The 24,015-nt window shown below is 32.0% G+C and overlaps 4 protein-coding genes across 4 annotated transcripts; all 4 read left to right on the top strand.

The window, feature by feature from the left end:
• The first annotated feature begins 158 nt into the window (after window positions 1-158).
• On the top strand, window positions 159-971 carry LOC106382527 (lipid transfer protein EARLI 1). The gene has a single exon (XM_013822556.3). The coding sequence runs from the start codon at window positions 259-261 to the stop codon at window positions 757-759; it is 501 nt and encodes a 166-aa protein (XP_013678010.2). The 5' UTR covers window positions 159-258; the 3' UTR covers window positions 760-971.
• A 1,469-nt stretch (window positions 972-2,440) lies between these two features.
• LOC111210523 lies at window positions 2,441-3,226 on the top strand. Its single transcript, XM_048755498.1, has 2 exons — window positions 2,441-2,452; window positions 2,510-3,226. The coding sequence occupies exons 1-2, from the start codon at window positions 2,441-2,443 to the stop codon at window positions 3,224-3,226; spliced, it is 729 nt and encodes a 242-aa protein (XP_048611455.1).
• Window positions 3,227-3,317: 91 nt separating this feature from the next.
• Window positions 3,318-3,986, top strand: LOC125575150. Its single transcript, XM_048755497.1, has one exon. The coding sequence runs from the start codon at window positions 3,318-3,320 to the stop codon at window positions 3,984-3,986; it is 669 nt and encodes a 222-aa protein (XP_048611454.1).
• Window positions 3,987-4,244: 258 nt separating this feature from the next.
• On the top strand, window positions 4,245-5,096 carry LOC111208123. The gene has a single exon (XM_022706869.2). It carries the CDS (start codon window positions 4,245-4,247, stop codon window positions 5,094-5,096), a length of 852 nt encoding a protein of 283 aa, XP_022562590.2.
• The last annotated feature ends 18,919 nt before the right edge of the window (window positions 5,097-24,015 follow it).

The following is a 24,015-nucleotide window of genomic DNA, read 5'->3' as shown; positions in this document are numbered from 1 at the left end:
TTTATTTATAATTTTACAAAACCAACGTTCGACTCTACGAATCTACACAACGGTGGTGGAGGGAACAAGTAATATTTGGTAGAATGACAAATATATATAATATATAATCGATTATACTAAAACAAGTTGGTACTCTATTTTCACACCCTTGTAAAACCCTATAAATACCCACAACTTCTCTTCATTTCTCTTCATCTCTTTCTTAAACACACTTGACAATCCTTGTAACTCTGAGTCTCTCATCTTTTGAGAAAGAGAATGGCTTCAAGGAACTCGTCCTCTGTTGCTCTTTTCTTCGCCCTCAACATCCTCTTTTTCACCTTAACCGTTGCAACTAATTGTGGTTGCAGCCCAAGTCCAAAACCCAAGCCGGTCCCAAGTCCTAAGCCCCCCAAGCATGTCCCAAGTCCTTCCGTCCCAAGTCCCTCTGTCCCAAGTCCATCGGTCCCACACCCTAATCCTAGGCCGGCCACACCTCCGAGGACCCCTGGCTCATCAGGAAACTGTCCAATAGATGCTCTCAAGCTCGGTGTATGTGGAAATGTCCTAAGCGGCCTACTCAACATACAATTGGGTCAGCCATCAGCTCAACGATGCTGCTCGGTTATCCAAGGTTTGGTTGACCTCGAGGCTGCGGTTTGTCTCTGCACTGCTCTTAGGGCTAACGTTCTTGGGATCAACCTTAACGTTCCTATATCTCTCAGCGTTCTTCTCAACAAGTGTAACAAGAAGGTTCCGTCTGGTTTTGAATGCACTTGAATCAGCTATGCATACGGCATACGACGCACACACAGTTTCCTCTGCGAAATATTTAAGTTTGAATAAATGCATTCAAGCTACAGTCTAATATTTAAATCTTAATTTTGTTTAAGTGATATAATAAATGTGTAAGAGTTTTATATATTCTCTTAAACGTTCCTCGTCGTTCGTTCTTGTATGTTTTTCTAGCCATCTATACCTATTTTCAAATACTTAACACTTGCACTCGTATTATTGTTACAATCTTCAGACTGACATAATACCACATTATGAAATCACCAAACGATTAAATATCTCGTTTAAAAATGTAATTGTTAAACACTAAACGATGATTAGACCCTTCTCGAGAATTGTGGTGTAGTTGAACATGATAGTATGTTCAGCTGAGAATAAAGGTTGCTAATTCAAATTAAAGTAGGATCAGTAAAACTTATGTATGTGGCCATTTTATTTTTGTGTCTCCGTAAGAAATGCGGTTGGATTACTAGTGTTTGATGCGTGATCATGTGTATTAAGGTTGAATGATGTATATCCGATTTCATTACCTCACGACCCAGAGACATGGCCGCAGAATATGTGTGTTTATGAGTCTATGAGACCTTAATGGAAAGTTTATGTGATGATATTGAAATCTATTAAGGGTATGCTGAGAAGCCTTATTTCTTGGTAGAAGAAGTAATACCTTGCATGAAAATCTAAGGACAATTTCCAAAACCACTTATTTCTCAAAAAAAAAAATTCAAAACCACTCACTTTAAAAATGTTCCACTAATAATACAGTAATGTTTATGTGCTTTCAAGTGTAGTTTATTAAACTGAAAAGTATCAAAACCATAGGCTAGATGTCAGAAAATAATTGAAACCCTTGGAACGAAAAAAAAATACTATATGGAATATTTTGGCTCTGGACCTGAAAAAGTTACAGTTTTCAGCCTAAAAATTCTTAGTCATAAAAGATAGTACAATTAATTAGTAATAAAAACAACTGCGTTTATATGCCAATAAAGAAATATTAACTCAAATTTGAAATATAGGATTATCCAAATATAATTTAAATTTACTTAGGATAAAAATATGTTTATCCTTATTTATTCTACTTTTTGAATAAGAACTAACTCTTACGATATTTTAGTCATTTCTCAAATTAACAACTATAATTGCATTTGTCCAAACATAAAGACCCTATAATTTTTTTGTGTTTTCTTTTTGGATCAAAAACATACAGTATATTAGAATTCGAATTCATATTTTTCAAAAAATAAAATATGAATTCAAATCTAATATTGGTGATACGGTTATGGCACAAAGGACAAACACAAACCACTATGATATATATCTTTGTCTGTGGATTTTGTATTTTATGATAACCGGTTTTAACATTCATACGAATGGAAATTTCATGCATGTTCGGGTTGTACAACTCGTGATGGTGTGAATCTGAGTAAGATTAAGCTCAATGCCAGAAGTAAGTTGACTTATGTGGGGACAGTGGGATATTTGGAGCCAGTCTTGCCAAGATATATGCAATTATAGTCGCAAATAAAGGCTCAAAGAAATTAAAGACAATTATAGGGTTTTTAGTCGACTATGAAAATAAAATAACATGATTACATTGAATATTAAAACTACGGTTAAGGAAATGATTGATATCCCTCTGTATCAATATAAGTGGTTTTTAACAATGACGGCTAAGGTTTTGGGTGGTGATTTTAGGGTTTTAGGTGAGGAAGTGCAGGATGAGAATATGTAGGAGATCGGGGAGCATGGAAGACCGCCCGGAGATCCACCGGATGCTCCAGACTCTTGGGTGAAAAAGCTATTAGGGTGCAATGAAGGAGGGATGCCTGTACCGGAGGAGATTGTGGACGAGTCTTTTGTGCAATCAAATCTGAAACTAGAGTTCCCGAATGGTGAGGATGGAGAACCGGTGATAACGATTGGAGAGGAGGTTTTGATTGCTATGAATGGTTTATGGAAGAGATGTATGATTGTTAAGGTCTTGTGGAGGAGTATCCCATTATTGAGCTTAACGAGAAGGCTGAAGGAGCTATGGAAACCTGCGGGATCAATGTTTGTGATGGATGTCCCGAAGAATTTTTTCATGGTTCGTTTTGGAGTAGAGGAGGAGTATATGAATGCGCTATCAGGTGGCCCATGGAGAGCTTTTGGGAGTTACCTTATGGTGCAAGCATGGACGCCTGAGTTTGATCCGCTGAGGGATGAGATAGTTACGGCACCGGTTTGGGTTCGTTTAGCACATATCCCAGTTAATTTTTATCATAAAACGATACTGATGGGGATTGCCAAGGGGTTAGGAAAACCGATTAAGGTTGACTGCACCACGCTAAAAGTCGAAAGAGCTAGATTTGCGAGAATTTGTGTGGAGGTTAACCTTAATAAGCCATTGAAAGGGACAGTGATGATTAATGGTGAGAGGTACTGCCAAGGGGTTAGGAAAACCGATTAAGGTTGACTGCACCACGCTAAAAATCAAAAGAGCTAGATTTGCGAGAATTTGTGTGGAGGTTAACCTTAATAAACCATTGAAAGAGACAGTGATGATTAATGGTGAGAGGTACTGCGTATCATATGAAGGAATCTCGACGATCTGCTCGTCATGTGGTATGTATGGACATATAGCCTATTCATGCCCACGTAAGGTACTGGAGGAAACTCCTATAAATGCGGTTCTTCCAGTGGACATGACACAAAAGAATACGGAGGTTGCAGGTATGGATACCGATTTTATCCCAGTGAGACAGGCCAGGAAAGGGCTAACTCAGAATGGGCAGAGAGGAGTTACACTGCGGAGTAATGAAAGTAGGGAGATGGTAGGAAATAAGACGTTGATCGGTAGTAAAAGTCGAGGGGCTCGTCAAGAGAGTATGTCGGAGGAGATAAGGGTTTTGAATAAGTTTGGAGGGTTGAATGTGGAGGAAGATATGGAGGAACAAATGGAGGAGAGTGGGAATAGAGAAGAGAATAAAGAAAATGAAAATACTACTAATATAGTATCTGGAGGAGCGAGCAAAGAGACTGGGAAGGAATTCTCATTTGGAAAGAATGGGAACATAGGGAACCAACAACCAGCTCGATTGGGTCCAAAAGATAAGAAGATTAGCAACATGAGAGGTCCAAATCCTTCTAAGACCAAACTGAGAAATGTTGGGCCTATGCGCGGTTTGGTGTTTGGCCCAATAAGTGGGGAGAGTGGCATGTCGGCGTGAGGGAAGAGACTACGGGTAGAGAAGGAAAATGTCGGCCGACCAGGTGGTGTTTTCGCAGGAGATGGGGAGCTAGACAGAAATGAGAAGAATTTTGGGCATGTGTACGATAAAAGCAACGCTCAGGAGCAACTTGCAGAGATGGAGAATCTGGAGTTGGATGAGGCAGAAGCTAGTGCGAGCCAAGGACGAGAAGTCATGGAGAGTGTGGGGGCATAACATTTTGCCCCGGTGATTCTATCTATTGATTATAAAGATCTGATGAAGTGCACTCTGTGGAATTATCGAGGGGCAAATAAACCCCAATTTCGAAGATCGGTTAGATATTTGGTGAAGAAGTTCAAGACAGATATCCTTGCTGTTTTTGAAACTCATGCTGGTGGAGAAGCGGCAGGCCGGATTTGTCGTGGTCTAGGGTTTGAAAACTCGTTTCGGGTGGATGCGTGTGGCCAGAGTGGAGGTTTATGGCTGTTATGGAGGGAGGAGATTGGAGAGCTTGAGGTGGTCAAGTCGTCGGATCAGTTTATACATGCTCGAATCGGGAATGGAGCAGAGGTGATTAATCTGATTGTTGTGTATGCGGCTCCTTCACCGAGCCGTAGAAGTGGCTTATGGGCTGCTTTAGAAGAAGTTTTGCGTAATGCGGAGGGTCCGGTGTTCGTTGGGGGAGACTTTAATACAATAGTGAGGATAGATGAAAGGAGTGGTGGGAATGGGAGATTGTCTGAGGATTCTCTAAAGTTTGGTGATTGGATAAATGATATGTCACTGATTGATATGGGATTTCATGGCAATCAATTCACATGGAAAAGAGGGAAAACTGAAAGCACATTTCTAGCGAAGAGGCTGGATAGAATATTATGTTGTGCCCAGTCTAGACTCAGGTGGCAGGAGGCAAGTGTGAGGCATTTACCTTTCTTAGCATCAGACCACGCTCCTTTGTATAAACAGCTCACACCGGAGGTTAAGGGTGATGCACGTCGACGTCCATTTCGTTTTGAGGCGGCATGGCTACAACATAATGAGTTTCAAGACTTGCAAACAACTTCATGGGATCGTGATATTGATACAAGAGAGGCTTTGCAGAGGTTGGAAGTGACACTCCGAAAGTGAAACAGAGAAGTTTTCGGAAATGTCCAAAGAAGGAAAGAGGACTTGTTGACGGAGATTACATAGATACAGGACAAAATTGAGCAAGACCTCTCTGATGAGATCTTGGTAAAGGAGGGAGAGCTATGAAAATAACTTGAGATCGTCCTCGGGCAAGAAGAAGTGCTCTGGTTTCAAAAGTCGCGGGAGAAGTGGTGTGTGCATGGAGATAGAAATACCAAGTTCTTTCATATGTCGACAATCATTAGGAGAAAGCGAAATCGAGTGGAGATGCTAAAGAAAGATGAAACTCAGTGGGTATCAGATGCAAAAGAACTTGAGAAGCTAGCGGTGGATTATTTCAGAAAACTATATTCTCTGGAAGACGTGGATACATACATACAAATGCTATAGGAGAGGAGATTTGTTGGGCTTACAAGACAAGAGAAAATGGATCTTGACAAAACGTTTTCTGCGGAGGAAGTAGAGAAAGCGGTGAGAGATATTGGCAGCTTCAAGGCACCAGGTCCGGATGGGTTTCAATCAGTTTTCTATCAGAGGTGCTGGGAGACAGTTGGTGTATCTGTGATCAGGTTTGTCCTTCTTTTCTTTGAGACGGAGAAGTTGCCGGAGAATACTAATGATGCACTCGTGGTGCTAATTTCGAAAGTGACGAAACCTGAGTATATTACTCAGTTTCGACCGATAAGTCTCTGCAACGTGTTGTTTGAAACTATCACGAAGGCCGTGGTAGGGAGACTGAAGAGTATTATGCCTCAACTGATTGGTCATGCTCAATCTAGTTTCATCCCGGGTAGATTGAGTGCGGATAACATTGTTGTGGTTCAGGAAGCTGTTCATTCGATGAAAAAGAAGCAAGGCCGCAAGGGTTGGATGCTGCTGAAACTAGATTTGGAGAAAGCATATGATAGGCTACGTTGGGATTTTCTAGAAGATACACTAAGGGCTGCTGGTTTGTCTGAGAATTGGGTCAAGAGGATTATGGAATGTGTCTTTGGTCCATCAATGTGTATTTTGTGGAATGGGAGAAATCTGAGCCGTTTAAGCCATCAAGAGGACTGCGACAAGGTGATCCACTCTCCCCGTACCTGTTTGTCTTATGCATGGAGAGCTTATGTCAACTGATTGAGAAAGTAGTGGAGGATAAAAGATGGAAATCGATAAGATTGTCGAGAGGTGGTCCACAGCTATCTCACATTTGCTTCGCAGATTATCTAATCTTATTTGCAGAGGCATCGGTGACGCAGATTCGAGTGATCAGGAAAGTGTTGGAGAAGTTTTGTAAAGCCTCTGGTCAGAAAGTAAGCCTCCAGAAATCGAAGATTTTCTTTTCTAATAATGTCTCTAGAGGACGAGAAGAGAGAATAAGCAGAGAAAGTGGTATTGCATCAACAAAGGAGCTGGAAAAATACTTGGGGATGCTGATACTACAGAAAAGAATTAATAAAGATACTTTTGGGGAGGTACTGGAGAAAGTAGCTTCACGGCTAGCAGGATGGAAGAAACAAACATTAAGCCTTGCAGGAAGGGTAACATTGACAAAGTCGGTTCTGTCATCAATCCCGGTGCATACGATGAGTACGATTAGCATGCCAGTGGATATACTGGAGAAGCTTGATAGCCTAGCGAGGAGCTTTGTGTGGGGAAGTGGACAACACTTAGTCTCTTGGGATAAAATATGCAAACCGAAGGCGGCCGGAGGTTTGGGGATCAGGGTGTCGAGAGATATGAACAAAGCCTTGTTAGCTAAAGTGGGATGTCGTCTGTTACACGATACTGAGAGCTTATGGGCCAAAGTTTTACGAAGTAAGTACGGTGTGGGGGACATACATGACACAGATTGGATGGTAGGGAGTAGCTCTAGCTCGTCAACATGGAAAAGTGTGGCAATGGAGATAAGAGAAGTGGTTCTTGTGGGCCATAGTTGGGTCACTGGTAATGGGAGAAATATCAGGTTCTGGACGGATAGTTGGATAGCAGGCCAACCACTCATGAATGAAGTGATTGCAGGGCTTCCAGAAGGATATGAAGATATAACAGTTAGAGATATGTGGGGGGAAGGTGGAGGTTGGGATTTTGATAGAATTACCCCGTTGGTAACAGCTGAGAGAAGACTAGAGCTTATGGCAGTAGTAGTGGATACTGTTACTGGAGCAAAGGACCGTTTGGCATGGGGGCAGACTCCGAATGGGCAGTTTACGGTGAAGTCTGCATACGCCTTGCTTACAAGAGATGAGAATCCAAGACCGCAGATGGAGAGTTTCTTTCGATCTATGTGGTGCGTTGTAGCACCTGAGAGAGTTCGAATGTTTCTCTGGCTAGTGGCAAACCAAGCAATCATGACGAATGCAGAGAGACATAGAAGGCACCTGAGTGGGACTGACTTATGCCAGGTCTGCAGAGGAGGAATTGAGACTATAATACATGTGTTACGTAATTGTCCTGCGATAAAAGGTATATGGGAGAGATTTGTTCCGAAAACGAGAAGGGATGCTTTCTTCAGAATGCAGTTACTGGAATGGTTATATAAGAACCTATGTGACAACAATGCAGGTGGTGGTATTCCGTGGGCTACTATATTCGCTTTGACTCTGTGGTGGGGATGGAAGTGGAGATGTGGAAATGTATTTGGTGATACCCGACTGTGGAGAGATAGAGTCAAGTTCTTACGTGACTTGGCTAAGGGAGTTATAGCAGCAAATAGAGCAGAGAATGCTCACATAAAGGAGAGACATATGGTTGAGATAATGGTGGGATGGAAGCCACCTTGTGTAGGGTGGATGAAACTGAACACGGACGGAGCATCACATGGGAACCTGGGGCCGGCGGCTGCAGGGGGAGCACTGTGAAACGGAGAAGGCGAGTGGTGTGGTGGTTTTGCGATTAATATAGGTAGTTGTACGGCACCATTAGCGGAGTTATGGGGTGTGTACTATGGTTTAGTGGTTGCTTGGGAGAAAGGGGTGAGAAGGCTGGAGGTAGAGGTCGATTCTATGATGGTGATGGAGTTTCTTACTATAGGGATTGGGGATACTCATCCGCTGTCTTTCCTGGTACGCTTGTGCCATGGCTTCTTGACAAGGGACTGGCTGGTCCGATTTGGTCATGTGTATAAGGAAGCAAACCGCTTAGCTGATGGTTTGGCTAACCTTGCATTTTCTCTTCCGTTTGGTTTTCATAGTTTTGTTGTGGCACCGATTGAGGTCGCTGTTTTAGTTCATGAGGATGTTGCTGGACCGTTGCGGCCACGACAAACTCGTCTTGTAAGCTGAAGTTTGAGTTTCTTTTTTTAAATAAATTGGGAGTCATTCTCCCATATTCATACCAAAAGAAAAATATAAGTGGTTTTTAAATTTTTTGCACATGGATTAAGAAAATACAAACTTTTTACAATTTACATTGGTTACATAAAATATCATTAAATGAAACTAGTTTAACCAATAAGAAAAGAAGACACTATTTTGTAATTGGTCACAAAATTCAAATGCTATTAAATTCTATCTAGAATAGTGAGAACATCAATTATTTGGAAACAAATTTTTTTTCTTTAAACATCACTTAAAGTGATACGGAGGGAGTATTACTTAACACATCCCCTTATATATTAATTTAGAAGTCACTTAATTGATTTCTGCTGATGTGTCGCTCATAGGAGATCTTTCTAGTTAATTGTTATAATTTGATTGGTTGATGGTTTTTAAATTTTTATTTATTTAATTAAAATTTTTAAAAGTAAACTAACCCTAGAATTACCTAATCTAATATATGTTTCTAAACATACAATTAAGCATCTTAAATATAGATAAATTAATATAATTTATTTATAGAAACAATTAAATATCATAGATTACATTATATAAATTGATAATATACATTTAAATACATATGATACTACAGAAACAATTATAAAAATGGTTTTTAATATATTTATATTAGTAGTGGATACAATAATCATAGATTCCAGAAAACGAATTAATGTAAACCTAATAATATTAATTAAACTCACTCATTCACGCTATATATATTCTTAAATGTATCAAATGAATGCAAAACAATCAAATATATAATTATAAAACATTCTCATCATTATCCAATGACAATGTGATATCATATATAAGTTATCACTTTTAGAAATGTATACACAAGATCCATCATTTTCTAACTTATGAATATACATATTACTGAAATATATACACAAGATCCGTACAGGTAATTAGTTATATCTGAAACTGAACCAAATCTAGTTTTTGGGGTAGGTTCGGTTCTTTTGGTTCTGACTTTTTTGAGAAGTCCTGCTTACCACCATGGTAGAAACATAAGTATCTGAAATATCTAGAATGAAAATGGAACTGAAATATACTTACTACAAAAATTATTGAAATAGCTACCTAATCTAGAACAAAAATAAACTGCCCAATCAAACTCCACATCACCCATATATGCATATAGAGACATCCATAATCAAAATGAAACTGAAGTTTACTCGTGTAGATATTGAATAATAAATACCTCTGGTCAGTGTTCAAAACAATTGCGGCAACTGGCATTTACTGGCGACTAGGTGGATAATTCAGGTCTCGGTGGGTTTTAATGGTTGATGAATTATTAATTTATTTTTATTTATTTTAAATTTATATTATATATTCGAGTTTTAGGTTTAATTATCAAATTATTTTATGAATTATAAAACCTAGATATACAAAATAAAATATTTACACCAGTTTGCATTAACATTATTGGTTAATTTAAAAGATTTACACCAATTTATATGGATCTAGACTAATATATGCTATTTTATCTAATTTAGAACTGTTACACACATTGGATTTTAAGAAAAATATTTTGATTATAACATTTGTCGTCTAGGCGTCCACGCATACCCATGTTTATTTTAGAACAATATTGCTTATGGCTAAATACTAATCTCTCTGTTTTAAATTATATGATGTTTTAGAAGGTTTATGTTATTTCAAAATATAAGATGTTTTTAAGTTTTAAGATTAAATTTAACTTTATTAGATATTGTTTAACCAATTAGATTTTAATGTGTTTTTATAACTGATTGAATAATTTTAAAACTAAATCCTTAAAAATTCTTTTAGAGAAAAATATGTTTATTAATTTCCGTGCACTAAGTCACAACATTATATACTACTCCTTCTGTTTTTTAATGTTACATATTCTAGATTTTTCACACATTTTAATAAAACACATTAAATTTGTATATTTTTTTGTGTTTATCTTTGTTTCATAATTTTAAACCAATAATAATTCAGTAAGTGCAATTAAGTTTTTTGAAATTTGCAATTAGTTAATAAAATATGTCTTGAAAATGTAAAAAATAGATTTTTTTAAAATAAATTTTTTTCCTAAAATATGTAATATTATGGAACAGAGAGTATGAAACGAAAACGAGGGAGTAAAAGGTATTAAATAGCAGGCCAATCAAAATTTGTCCGCTCCTTAATAATTATTTTCCATATGTATATTCTATGTCCACTTGACTTTATTAGTTTTCCTAGCTATTTGTTTCTTTTGAAGAAAGTCGAGATAATATCTTTATTAACGGGTTTTAACTATTTTGTGGTCTGCATTGCTGAATTAACATGGTATACTTCTTTGAGGACGAATGCTTTTATTGACTATGAAAAAGTAAAGCAGCTTTTGGGGTAAGACCAATAATCTGCGTTACTCTAATTGTCTAACAGAAGAGTACGTGACGACGTTCACATCATAATTTCATGTCAATAATATAAATTCTTTTGTTTGTTGTTTTTACTAAACAAATATTGCATATTCTGATAATTCCAAATATATTAATTAAGAAGCATTATAATATTTTTTTGTAGCAACTTGTCATCAATAGGATGATTCTTGGAATCTTAAAAAAAAATAAGTTGGTCCATCTAAACATATATTATATATTTTATTAAACTAACTATTAAATGATGTCAAAAAAACTAACTATTAAATTAATTAGTTGTGTACAAAAAATATACTATATTCTTTTCTTACATAAAAATTACATAATTACCTAATATGATTAACATATTTATGATAATTAATAATTATGAATTATAAAGATTTGATAACAATTTTTGTATCTTCTCTTTTTTGTTTAAAATTAGAATTTTCTTATATGTTATATTTTGAATATCTTAAAACGAATATAAATTACTAAAAAAATTCCAAGTCCCACATTGAAAATTTTGTGATCAATGGTTTAACCTTTTTGTTATAACAAGATACCAAGCTGACAAAAAAAGTTATAACAAGATACCAATGATCATAAATCGTATGAATATATGAAGTTTCATTTAATAAATATCATATTATATATTTATATATATGTCTAATTTAATATTGTTTTAGTTAAACTATATACCATATAAATATACACAAATATGTTAACTTCAGAATTTGCATTGAAAACGTATTGAGACATTAATATTTGATTTTGAAATTTGCATCGAAAAAATCTCACTTTGAAAATTTTGTGATTAATGATTTAATTTTTTTGTTACAGCAAATATACAAATATTAATAAAATCATATGAGTAGAAAGTCTCAATAATAAATATTTATATTAAAATATATTATATCTTTATCTCAATATCATTGAAATTTAATTATATACCATATAAAATAAATAAAATGACTGTTTTGATTTACTTACCAAAAACATAATGTCAATAAACAAGAGATATTATTTTTATTTATGTGCTTGCTCTAATTTAAATATGTATATGATATAAATTTTAATATTTAAAAATCATTTTTATACATAATCTCATCCCGTGCGGATTTTAACCTAGTATACATATATTACACAACATATGTCCCATTGATTAGTCGTAAACTACTATCAATAACATGGATTAAGCTGCATTATTGCAGTGGTAAACTGGTAAAGAGGCGTTTGAGCCTAGTAAAAAAAGTTGGCACCGGGATTTGTATACTGGCGATTTATTTCGATGGTGATTGTGTTTAAAATATGAGGGTTTCTTAGTTTAGAAAGTAAAATTTTGGTAAAACTGAAATTGCTCCTGAAGCCTTGATTATTTGAGTGGATAATAAATCAGTATACTATATAAGCAATATGATGCGGCAGAAGTTGTATATTTTAACTAATCTATTTAATAGAATGATTGGTAAACCAGTATGAATATGTTATTTAAAATTATTATAAAAATTATTATATAATATATTTATTTCTAATGAATATATTCCTAATATATATATATTTTTTTTTGTCATCAACAATACAGACTCATACTGACTCTGTAAATCAAACCGGGTGATCTGCATCCATGTGAACGACGAAAGACGATTGCTTTCTAGCATTGCGTGCTAGACTATCCGCCTTTGAATTTTGCGTCCGTGATACATAGATAATCTCTGATCGGGTGAAGCTCTCTTTCAGGATCTTGATATCTTCCAAATAATTTACAAAATTTGGTCATTCCTCTGGTTCCGAAACCATCTTCACCAATTGAGAACAATCTATTGCAAACATAACCTGAAATTGAGGTAAATTCCTCATGCATTCCATTGCCCATAGTAGCGCTTTCATCTCCGCATGAAGAGGCGAGAGACTAGCCCTAACATTCCTCGCCCCCAACAATCCATCGAAACCTTCCATAGTACCGAGCCAACTTTATCCTGAAAAAATAGCACCCTCTTTCCACGAGTCATCTGTAAAACACCATCTTCCTGGGATCGACGGCAATATCGTATCTATTATTGGTGGTGGCGTCCTCTGGTCATTCACTACTTGTGCCTCAGCCCACAAAGTTGATTCTGTTTCAGCCAATTTAAGCGTATCCATAGGATCCATATCCAAATTACTGAAAACTTTATTATTCCTAGCTTTCCAGATGTACCATAGTATCCATGCAAACTGGTGATCCTCCATCTGCGGGAAAACTCTCCAGAATAGATGATCCATGTTTGTGAAGAGTGAACTTGTTGGAAAAATAGCTGGATTTGATGGTATCTTCGAAAGAGACCAAACCTGAAGAGCTGGAGGACATTCAAAAAACACATGATTTATCGATTCTTCAGGAGCTCCACATCTTACACAACAAATATCCCCTTGAATCCCCCTTGCTTGTAAATTCTTCCGCACTGCTATACACCCTGCCACTAATTGCCATATGAAATGTTTTAGCATTGGTGGGCACCGTATTTACCGTATTTTTCCAGCAGTAAGCCTTCAAAATATCAACTATGGGACCAATCAGTAATGGTGGTCTTTCTCTATCTGGATAAATCCGCTCTACCTGATATCCTGATTTGACCGTATATTTTCCATTTTTTGTAAAGTGCCTTCCATCTCAATCCACCCGCTGAGTCCTGCTTAGTGGAATACTTTCTATAAGTTTCGCATCCTGAGGATCCACGAAAGCCCGAATTGCCTCTGAATTCCAAGTACGCGAGGTAGAGTCAATGAGGGACTCTACTGTATGGTCCAGGTATAAATTGTGTTGATTTTTATTAGCTGGTCTCGGTCGAGTGGTTGGGAGCCAAGGGTCATTCCATACAGATATAAAAGACTCTGATCTCACCCTTTTGATTAGTCCTTTGCTAACCAGAGATCTAGCAGAAACAATGCTCTGCCACAGTGGCGAACCCAAAAATTCTTTTTTGAGGGGTCAAAACATAATAAAAGTGCAACAAGAGGAATTGATCCTGGGTTTTGTGGGTTCAATGGTAACCTTAAACACCAAATACGTCACTTTTATTTATTGAACAAGGCTTACAAATATTTATTTTAACATATTTGTGGTGTCAATCGACACCTATAGCTTCCACGTGGGCCCGCCCCTGCTCCGCCAGCCGTATGATGGAAAATATGAACGAATCGGTTCCAAGGGTGAAGCATTCCTAAAATACCGACCTTTTAAACTCGAGAAAATAAAGTGTTTGGCTTCTCTATCAGATGCCATAACTGTTTACCAAGCATCGCTGTGTTGAAATCAGTGATATCTTTAAATCCTAAACCTCCTTCATCCTTATCTGTACATACCTTGTCCCATGATTTCCAGTGCATGCCTCTTGTACTTTCTCCTGGACTCCACCAAAATTGTGATACTAAGCTTGTCAGTTTTTTCACCGTTGCTTTAGGCAAGCGATAACAGGACATCGTATGATTTGGTAATGCCGTAATCACTGATTTAATGATCACTTCCTTTCCACCTTTTGTGAAAAACTTGAAAATCCACTCATTGACTCTATTATTTTAACGATCCTGTACAAAGCTAAAAATTTGGATCTTTGATCCCTCTAGATTTTCTTGTAGACCAAGGTATGATCCCATTCCTCCAAGATTCAAAATATCCAAAATATCTCTTAATTTCTGTCTAACAAATTCTTCAATCTTATATCCAAATCGAATGGAAGACTTATCAATCTTATATTCCTAATATATATATATACTTCACAATCTTTTTATTACTTCTATGATTTCCAAATTGTGCGATTCGGAGTAATTCAGTCGTTGTCAAGTTGACTTTAACAGGAGCCACTAATAAAATCAGTAGAATAAAGATTCATGCTTCCATTTAAACCACATAGCATCGATTCGCAGAAATGTAGAAATATAAGCCTACAAAATATTTACGTAAATTATTGTAAAAGAAAACAAAATTTTGGTCATCAACGTCTACATAAGAAGATCATTGTTGACGAATTAAAAGAAGACAATCTTTTAATATCAAGAAGATATGTACCTTTTCTTCAAAAAAAAAAAAGAGAAGATATGGACCAGTAAGCTTGAGATGGCCATTTACTTATTTTATATAAATGAAGTATCGTATGTAGACATTAGCAAAAAAATAACAAAGAAATATCGCATTTTGGATTTTACCAAAAAAATAATATCTTACTTTGGCCGACTACGTCTTTTTAATTAGGAAGAATTTAAACTTCAGAGCACCTCCAACTGGGATTTTTCCCGTTGGGGTTCTTAATGTATATGTTATGTATATATATGTGTAAGTAATTGTGGACCCCCATAGGTAAGGATTCTTAAAAGAGGGTTTTAAGAATCACTAAGAACTCTTATTTATGGGTTTCCACAATAATTATGGACCCTATAATTATTTACATATATATAATATATACATACATATATATATATATACATAATACATACATTAAGAACACCAATGGGAAAAACCCCCATTGGAGATGATCTTAGAGCATGATTATTGGGGAGTTCTTAGAGTGAGGTTCTTAGCGGAATATAAAAACCCATCTCTTAACTTTTAACTAAAAAAGTTAAGAACCGGCTCTTAAAACTCTTATTTAAGAATCGGTTCTTAGCTTTTTTAGTTAAAAGTTAATAGACGCGTTCTTATATTCCGTTAAAAACCTCACCATAAGAACCCCCAATAATTATGCTCTTAGTCTCTAATTTTTTTCCTAGCCTGAAATCAGTAGTATTTGTTAATATTAATGACACGACGTAAAACATTTTTTCCATTGAAATTTGAACTAAGAACACAACATTACTAATTCATGCGTTTAACTACTAGTTTTTTTTCTAAAACTTATTTAACTACTAGTTTACACACCGGTTGTAACTTGTAACTAACAAGTCTTTGCGTTGAGCCAAAACGAAACACACGGCTTCAATTGAAAATCAAAGATATGCATAGAAAAAAACTAATAAGTCTTTGCGTTAAGCCAAAACGAAACACACGGCTTCGATTGAAAATCAAAGATATGCATAGAAAAAAGGACCGAATCAGAGTTGTAATATGTTGACTTTATTGTAAAGTAGTTATACAAGTCGATATAACTAGAACCGTGAGACACCAGATAATAGTGAGTCAATGCGTTGGAACATTTTATCTTTATTACACCATCCGTATCTTAAAATAAGATTTTTTAGAGTTTATTCTTATTCCAAATAAATAAATTTTCTATAATTTTAAGGTATTTTTGTATTTTTTTGAAAAACATTAATTATGAATATTTGAATTGATTAAATTTCATTGGTGGATAGTTATTGGAAAATGTATTGAAAAATAAATTTTAAATTAAATTGTAAACATTTATTGTATTCTTAATAAAGATGAAAACTCTAAAAAAAATTACTTTCGAGAACGGAGGGAGTAAGAATCACTTGAACAAGTCCTTCAAACTTGTTTGTTAGATTTAAACACCGTCAGAGTAGCTCTTTGATTCCTCTCTGATCACTCTCCAACTCTACCAAAAATCCCCTTTTCCGACGATCAATGTTTCTTCTCCTCAAAACGGCCAACCCTAGCTAGGCGTAGGAGTAGCCAATTAATTTATTGCAGCCATGGCAAAACTATTTTATCTTAGAATAAATTTTTCAAAATTCAAAAGATGTGACTTGCGTAAATTATCTAGACTAAGCGGACTATCCAACTAATACAAAGAGAGACCAGAGATTTATAAGCTTTTTGTTGGAGAAAATGAGATATCATAGTTGTCATAGCATCCCTAATTTTGTATTTGAAGCAATGTGGTTAACCACAATGAGTTAGTCTACTGGTTAAAACGTTAGATTATCTAATAAAGATTTGGAGTTCATAAATTAATTAAAGTGTTTTTGGGAGGGTCATGCTTTCTAAACAATAATACAATTACCTACATAATTCAGACTTTGTCCTATGAAGATGTAAGGATCCAAGGGCGAAGCAATATTTCAGACTATGGGTGCACGTGCACCCATTATTATTTAGATATCAGAATTTTTAAATTAGACATGCAATGTGGAAGTGGCTTAATTGGTTAAAGTGTACCAAGAATTTCTAAATAACCATATTTGTACTCTTATTTTAACATATACTAGAGATTTATCCGCACAGGTGTGCGGGTGTTAGTTTTTACCTTTTTTATATTGATATTTTGTTTTTCATAATTATTGTTATATATTTTATATGTATCATTATATAATTAATTGTATAAATATTTGAATATTTTTAGATTCCTATACATGAAAATAGAATCCGGATCAAATCGGGTAATATGGTTGTTTTGGTTATTTGGTTATTTTAAAGTTATTTTTAGTTTGAATTCAAAATACCCAAACCGGATCAGTTAATATGGTTACTTTTGATACAAATATCTGAACATGTTTTAGATACATTAGCTTTTGGAAATTTTAAAGTTTTTATACATCAAAAGCTAGTCCATCCGGACTTCGGAGGACCCGAATTTGAAGCCCACACGAAAATTTATATTACCTGAATGAAGCCTAATTTCAAAACTCAAAAAAAAAACTGATACCTCAAAGAAATAACTTGTAGCTGAACAGGTATCTGAATGTCTATGCATAACTGATTATGTAACCAAATTAAAAATACTCTTTATTAACCATTTTGAATTTTTGTCACAAATAGAGTAATTTTATTCAAACATATCGAATTATTATGATATACACAATGAATGATGTCTAAATATTATTAGTAAGAACTATTACTGAAGTAGTTAAAAAGAGTGAGAAAAATAACGTAAAAGATAAAATATAAAGGTTGAAAATAAATAGTTATGTTTTGTACTTCTGTAATAAATGATGTTGATTTACTTAGAAAGGGTAATTAATAAAAAAATTATAATGAATGAAAATAAGGTAAGAAAATATGTAATAGATCTGTTGAAAATATGAGTAGTTCTAATTGTACTTAAATTTTAATAATATAGATTATTATCTTTAGTTATTATTTCATTTATATGCACCCAGTAAAAATACGTCTGCCTTCGTCCCTAAGAGCATCTCCAAAAGAAGCTCTATAACTTCAAATATATAATTTTTTCTTTCCAAAACGGAACTTCAAAACTTACAAATTTGAAGTTTCACTAATCAAAACTCCAAATTTGAAGTTTCATCTTTTTATTTGCATTTTGGTCCTTATAATTAATTACACATCACATTTATGATTCTTAAGTATTTTCTCATTTATCGTTTTAATCTTAATAATTTTTGTATATCTCAAATTTTTCAATTTTGTTTTTATAAATTTAAATTTTACACATAAAATTAAAAAAAAAATTATAAAAGATTTATAATATGTTAAAGCTAGAATTAGACAACAAGAATATTACAAAAGAAATTTAATAAAAAAATATTTTAAAAACATACATGAAAACATAATTATTACACAAATTTAAATATCACAACAACACTAATAGTCTAGTAAATTTTCTCTAGAACCTCCTAAATCTCTAAAATATTGTCCAAAAAAAATTGTGTAACCAAAAATGGAGCATTACAGAAATAATTTTATGGAATAATGTAGTTTTTTGCTTGTAGTTTAATATTTAATTATTTATTTCTATTTATAATTTTATATTTTAGTATAAAATTTTATTAATATTACTGTAATATTTTTATATATGTGCTAGTTATCTATAATTTTTTTATGAATTTATATTAAGTATGAAAAATATAAGGGCCATAAGGTACAACACAAATAATTTTGAACACAAATAATTTTGAAATTAAATTTGAAGTTTTGTTTTTGGAAAATAACACCTTGAAATTTCAAATATAAATTTTTGTAAACTCTAAAGTAGAGATTTTTTTTGGAGATGCTCTAATGGATCTATACTATTTTTTTTTTCCTACTGGATCTATACTATCTTAGAACCTCTAACTTTATAAAGAAAAGTAACACATGATTATGACCTTCACGAACTCAAATGCCCCATCTCCCAAGCAACAACCTTATTTTATCACGGTAACATCAATGCAGTGTAAGTTAGCAAAAAAAAAAAAAACATCAATGCAGTCATGGTTCTAAAACGCGGCAGCACAGGCGATTACTCGGCCGGAGAAGCGCTCGGCGGTGGTGAAGCGTCGCGATTTTAACGTAGGCGGCCATTAAATCGGAGTCACTAATATTATTCACATTTTTGAGGTTTGAAAGCTTGAAATCGGATGATACATGTTAAACCTTCAAATTTATTTCATGCCGAGAAAGAAAAACACAAAAATAATGGAAGAAATCAGAGGAAGAAAAGATGGCGGCTCTGTAAAAAGGTTTGCGTAACCCTAAAAAGAAGATGATGATTAATTTACAGTTATGCCATTAATGAAAAAAACAGAAAAAAAAAAGCAAAACACGCTTCCTAGTCATCAAACTCTTCACCTTGCCGACATAAACATGGAAAATTTCCACTAGGCTACATCAACAATTGATGTTTTTCACGTAAGTAAGTTAATAATATATACATTTATTATAAAATTGAAAACAGTGTTCAAAACTAATCCCCGCGTATATTCCGCTTATTCCCCGATTTTTTGGTAACTCGCTAGGCCCGTGATAGCCGTCCGACTAGCGCCTAGCGTAGTTCCGAACAGGGAATGCAGGGAATGCAGTGTACCTCTTTCTGTACGAAGGGCCGACTAATAAGAGGAAGAGATATCGTGACGGCATTGGCCCCAACCTCGTATCCACTGTCTAATAATTAAGACCATAATTTATACATATATATATATATATATATTAAATCAAAATAGTAAAATATTTAAAATATATTGAATAAAATCTATAACGTTATATTTTTTTTGTCAGCATCTATAACGTTATATAATATATATATCTTGAAAAATGTATAAAATATTTCTTATAAATTTGAAGAACAAATTTAGTATCCACCTTTATAGTATAAACATTAAGGATTAAAGACAAGCATGCATCGAGTTGACTATCTTTTTATATTTTTTAGTCAAGTATTTATAGTGCACTTAGGAAGAATTTTCATGATTTTCGTGATTTTAGTTTTTTCCTCGTATATAAAATTCAAGGTCTATAATTGACAAATATGATACATACAACGTGTATATTAATGCATATATCGAGTTTTACGAGAGCAAGCTGTTGCGATTTGAAATACTATAAAACCATTTATACGATTTATGTAACCAGCATCGCTGAAAGCCTGAAACGTATATATTTTCAGAGATATTTAAAACTTGTAATAATATAAAAATAAAAAATAAAAAATATAAATATATTATATATCTATTTGAAAATCCAAACTCATATTATTCTTATCATCCCAAATTTATATTAAAATAATCAAACTAGAGCTTGACAGGGCGGGAATTCATTTTTAACATTATTAAAATGTTTATCTATATAATTGATAATATATTTTAAAACTTTATCTGTATTAAATAATATTTATAAATGCAATAATTTTATAATTTATAATAAATAATTTATTTTATTTTTGATCTTCAACTGTATCTTCCACATTTTAAAAATATGATTCGTGCGTTCGTGAAAATTTAGTTTTATAGATCAAAATTTAAATATAAAATAAAATTTCTATCTACGGTTATATTTGATTTATACGATCAATAATTCAATATATTATTTATAATTCTATGTTTTATATTATGTATATTTATACCACTTACTTGTGTCTTTTCCGACAGTAAATATACCAAAAAAACCAACCCGTAATATTGGAAATCTTGTTACAATTTTTTGGAAGTATTAATTTATTGTTTAGCTTAATTATAAGAAATATTTCTTAAACCAACCGTACATAATTTGTTGTACTTTATTTTAAGAAAATGCATTAATAAAACACAAAACACAAAAATACTAAAAAGTAGGTTAATTAATTAAGAAAAATTATCAAAAATGCCACATTCAAAATACCATTTTCATGTTTACACTAACCACTTTTACCCTCACTTTTAATGAAGGGTAAAAAAACATTTATAACCCTAGGGTTAACTAATCTAGATATAGGGTTTAGAGTTGAGGAGTGTGGTAGGATTTTTGGAATGTGAAATTTAGGATTCTAATAAATATATAAATAAATACTTAAAAATATAAAAAATAAAAAAATAGTTTCAACAAAAAAGTTTGAAAAAAAATTCAAAAAAAAAATTATAAAAAAGTTCGAATTTGAAAAAGTATAATTCGAAAACATAAAAAAAATTGTTTTTTTATTTTATTTATTTAAATAATTGCTTATTATATATATATATATATATAATAACAAGGATATAAGAGTTTTTTGCTACTTAATTAATCCAGTGATATTTTAATGTAAATAAGTGGCAAAACTGAATGTTATTTCTTATTTGTACTCCTCTTTTAATAAGATTGATATAGATATGAAAATCATTAATCCAATATAATTAGTAATGAAGAACGAGTATGTAATATTAACATTTATTGTTAGTTTTCTTTAATTTAGATAAGCTTATGATTTTTGCGAGAAATTATTTCTTTTGTGGATATTAATGTTAGATTTATAAATATTTATTTTTTTAAATTCATTAATACCTATGTGTGTGTGTTAGTGATCTATACTATTATTTGAGAAGTGATTTTGTCATTTCTTCTATGATTTTAGCATAAATCATTAGTCAAATTAATTATTATTTTAATAAATAGATATTAACCAATTCTACTGATCTAAATATACTATTATCTGAATATTATATATATATTTTTTCTCATGATAATTGGATTGTTCATTAATAAATATATGTTAACAAATTTTACTGATAATATAAAGTGTTTACATAATCCAAAACAACTTTTACATTTATTGGATATTATGTGACCAATCCATCAATGCATGCTTTTTATTATTGGTTGAATATATATATATATATATATATATATTAAATACTATTTTTTATATATATATATTAAATACTATTTTTTCAAAAGTTACAATTTTCTTAATATTAGCATTCCCACTTAAAACTATTTACATATTGAAACAGAGGAAGTGCCAAATTCTACTAATAATTTCATAGTTAGGCTTATCTTATATTTAGTTTATGATTTTAATGGTTAATATTATAACCATGCTTTCTATTTTTATTGAAAATATTGATCTAAATACAGAATATTACAATAATAAATTATAATTAGGTTTATCTTATATTTAGTTTATGACTTTAATTGATTATATTATAGTTTGGTTCTCTAATTCTTATTGGAAATAATAATATAAATACAGATTATTACAATATTAAATTTAAGATGAAAGGTAAAGAATCATTGAAATATATATATCGCAAAATATAAATTGTATACTTATGCTAATATTTGTATATTTTGAATATTACATAATCATATTCCTAACTAAAATAAATTAATATTTATACATGATAAACATCAAATTATTTTAGATCCATAAAATCACTAATATTATCAAAAATAATACATTTAAACTAAAACAGTAAATAAAAATAAATAAGGTAATGTTATGATTGTGATTATAATAGTAAATTATATTTTGATTAAACATAATATAAATATAATAAAAGAGAATACAAAGGTAATATTTTGTGATTTCTTGTATTTTTTTTCTCCCGTGGTTTGAAAAATCTAAATTATTGATAATAGTTAATGTTTATTCGCTGTCATAAATGTATTTGTAATGTTATTATGTTATTGTACCGAGAAGTATCTAGTAAAAATAAAATATGAAGAGATATTTTCAAAATTGTTAAATATTTTTAATTTAACCAATAGTTTCAAAGCGCGGAATGATATTTCATTTGACAAAAACTATAGTTTTTGTTTATAATTTAATGTATTTTAAGTTTCTTACATAATATATTTAAATTTGTCTAATAATATTCACTTTAATTTCTTTTTAGTTGGATAAATTTTTTAATATTAAAGAGAATTATGACATGCATAATTGGCATTTTCTCAATTTTTATATTTAAAATTTATAGAAAATAACTAATTAAAGATATAATTTTTGAGTTTAATTGTATTTGCAGATGTGTTTAGCCTTCTCTATTTTAAATTTAGTTTAGTTCCTTTTTAGTTGGGTATTTTTTTTTGAATCTTAAGGAGAATTATTATATGCAAAATGGGCATTTTATTTATTTGTATATTTAAAATTTATAGAAAATAACTGATTGAAGATATCATTTTTTGAGTTATATTGTATTTGCAGATGTTTAGCCTTTTCAATTTAAAATTTCTGATAAGAAACTGAAGCCTGATTGTGACATGTCAAATAAATTTACATTTGAGCATGATAATATTTTAAAATAAAAATTACAAAATATTGTTGTTAGGTTCTAACCCCTGGTATAAAGTGAAATAATATTTTAAAATAAAATAAAATATTTTTATTTCTGTAAATCAGTATTATCCTGATTTTCGAATATTTTAAAAGTATTTGACAATATTTTATTTGAGTTTATTTCAAAATTTATTATGTATTTGTTAAATTACAATATTTTCGGAAATATATTTTTTAGAATTAATAAATTTCACTAATTTCAAAATACAGTTCATCATAGTGTATAAGTCTGTAATTTATATCACATGTTGTTTTTGTTTTCATTTTTATGTTTCTATATTTATATCTACTGAAATTCATAGTTTATCATAATGACATAGTGTATAAAGTCTGTAATGATTCATAGTTTCTTAGTTGCGAATAATTGTAACTATGTTAAATGGAATCTCATTTTTGTCAAGTGCAAAAAAATTAGAATACCCCTAGACCCTACGGATTGTAAAAAGGAAAAGTATACTTATATACTAATATGTATTCTTCACTATCATAAATGTATTTGTAATGTCACATATTTAAGGTTAATTAAAAAATGTCATACACTTAATTGTAACTGTTTTTCTTTCCACGTTTTTAATGAGATATCATTTAAAAAAATATACCATTAAAAATAATCATAATGTCGTTGAGTTACTTTAGGGAATATTAGATTGATTAGTTTGAATAATATTAATATAATATTAATAATCATAATGTCGTTGAAGAATATTAGTTTAAAAAAAGAAGGGTACATCAAAAAAAGAATTTATGTTTAGTTAGTATTAGATGTTTAAATTTTTGTCTAAATTTTTGTCACAAAAATAGTCTTCAATGAGAAAAATAACGAAAAAAGTTTTATTAATATATAAAATACATTTATACTCTA

This window comes from Brassica napus, chromosome C4 (genome assembly GCF_020379485.1).
Source record: "Brassica napus cultivar Da-Ae chromosome C4, Da-Ae, whole genome shotgun sequence".
NCBI lineage: Eukaryota > Viridiplantae > Streptophyta > Magnoliopsida > Brassicales > Brassicaceae > Brassica > Brassica napus.
The sequence above is the reverse complement of the archived record's forward strand: the minus strand, read 5'-3'. Positions and strand labels throughout refer to the sequence as shown.

What these genes read in the sequence shown, in the direction of transcription:
- LOC106382527 (XM_013822556.3), top strand. Translation starts at nt 259, where the DNA reads ATGGCTTCAAGGAACTCGTCCTCTGTTGCTCTTTTCTTCGCCCTCAAC.
- LOC111208123 (XM_022706869.2), top strand. Translation starts at nt 4,245, where the DNA reads ATGAAGTGCACTCTGTGGAATTATCGAGGGGCAAATAAACCCCAATTT.
- LOC125575150 (XM_048755497.1), top strand. Translation starts at nt 3,318, where the DNA reads ATGATTAATGGTGAGAGGTACTGCGTATCATATGAAGGAATCTCGACG.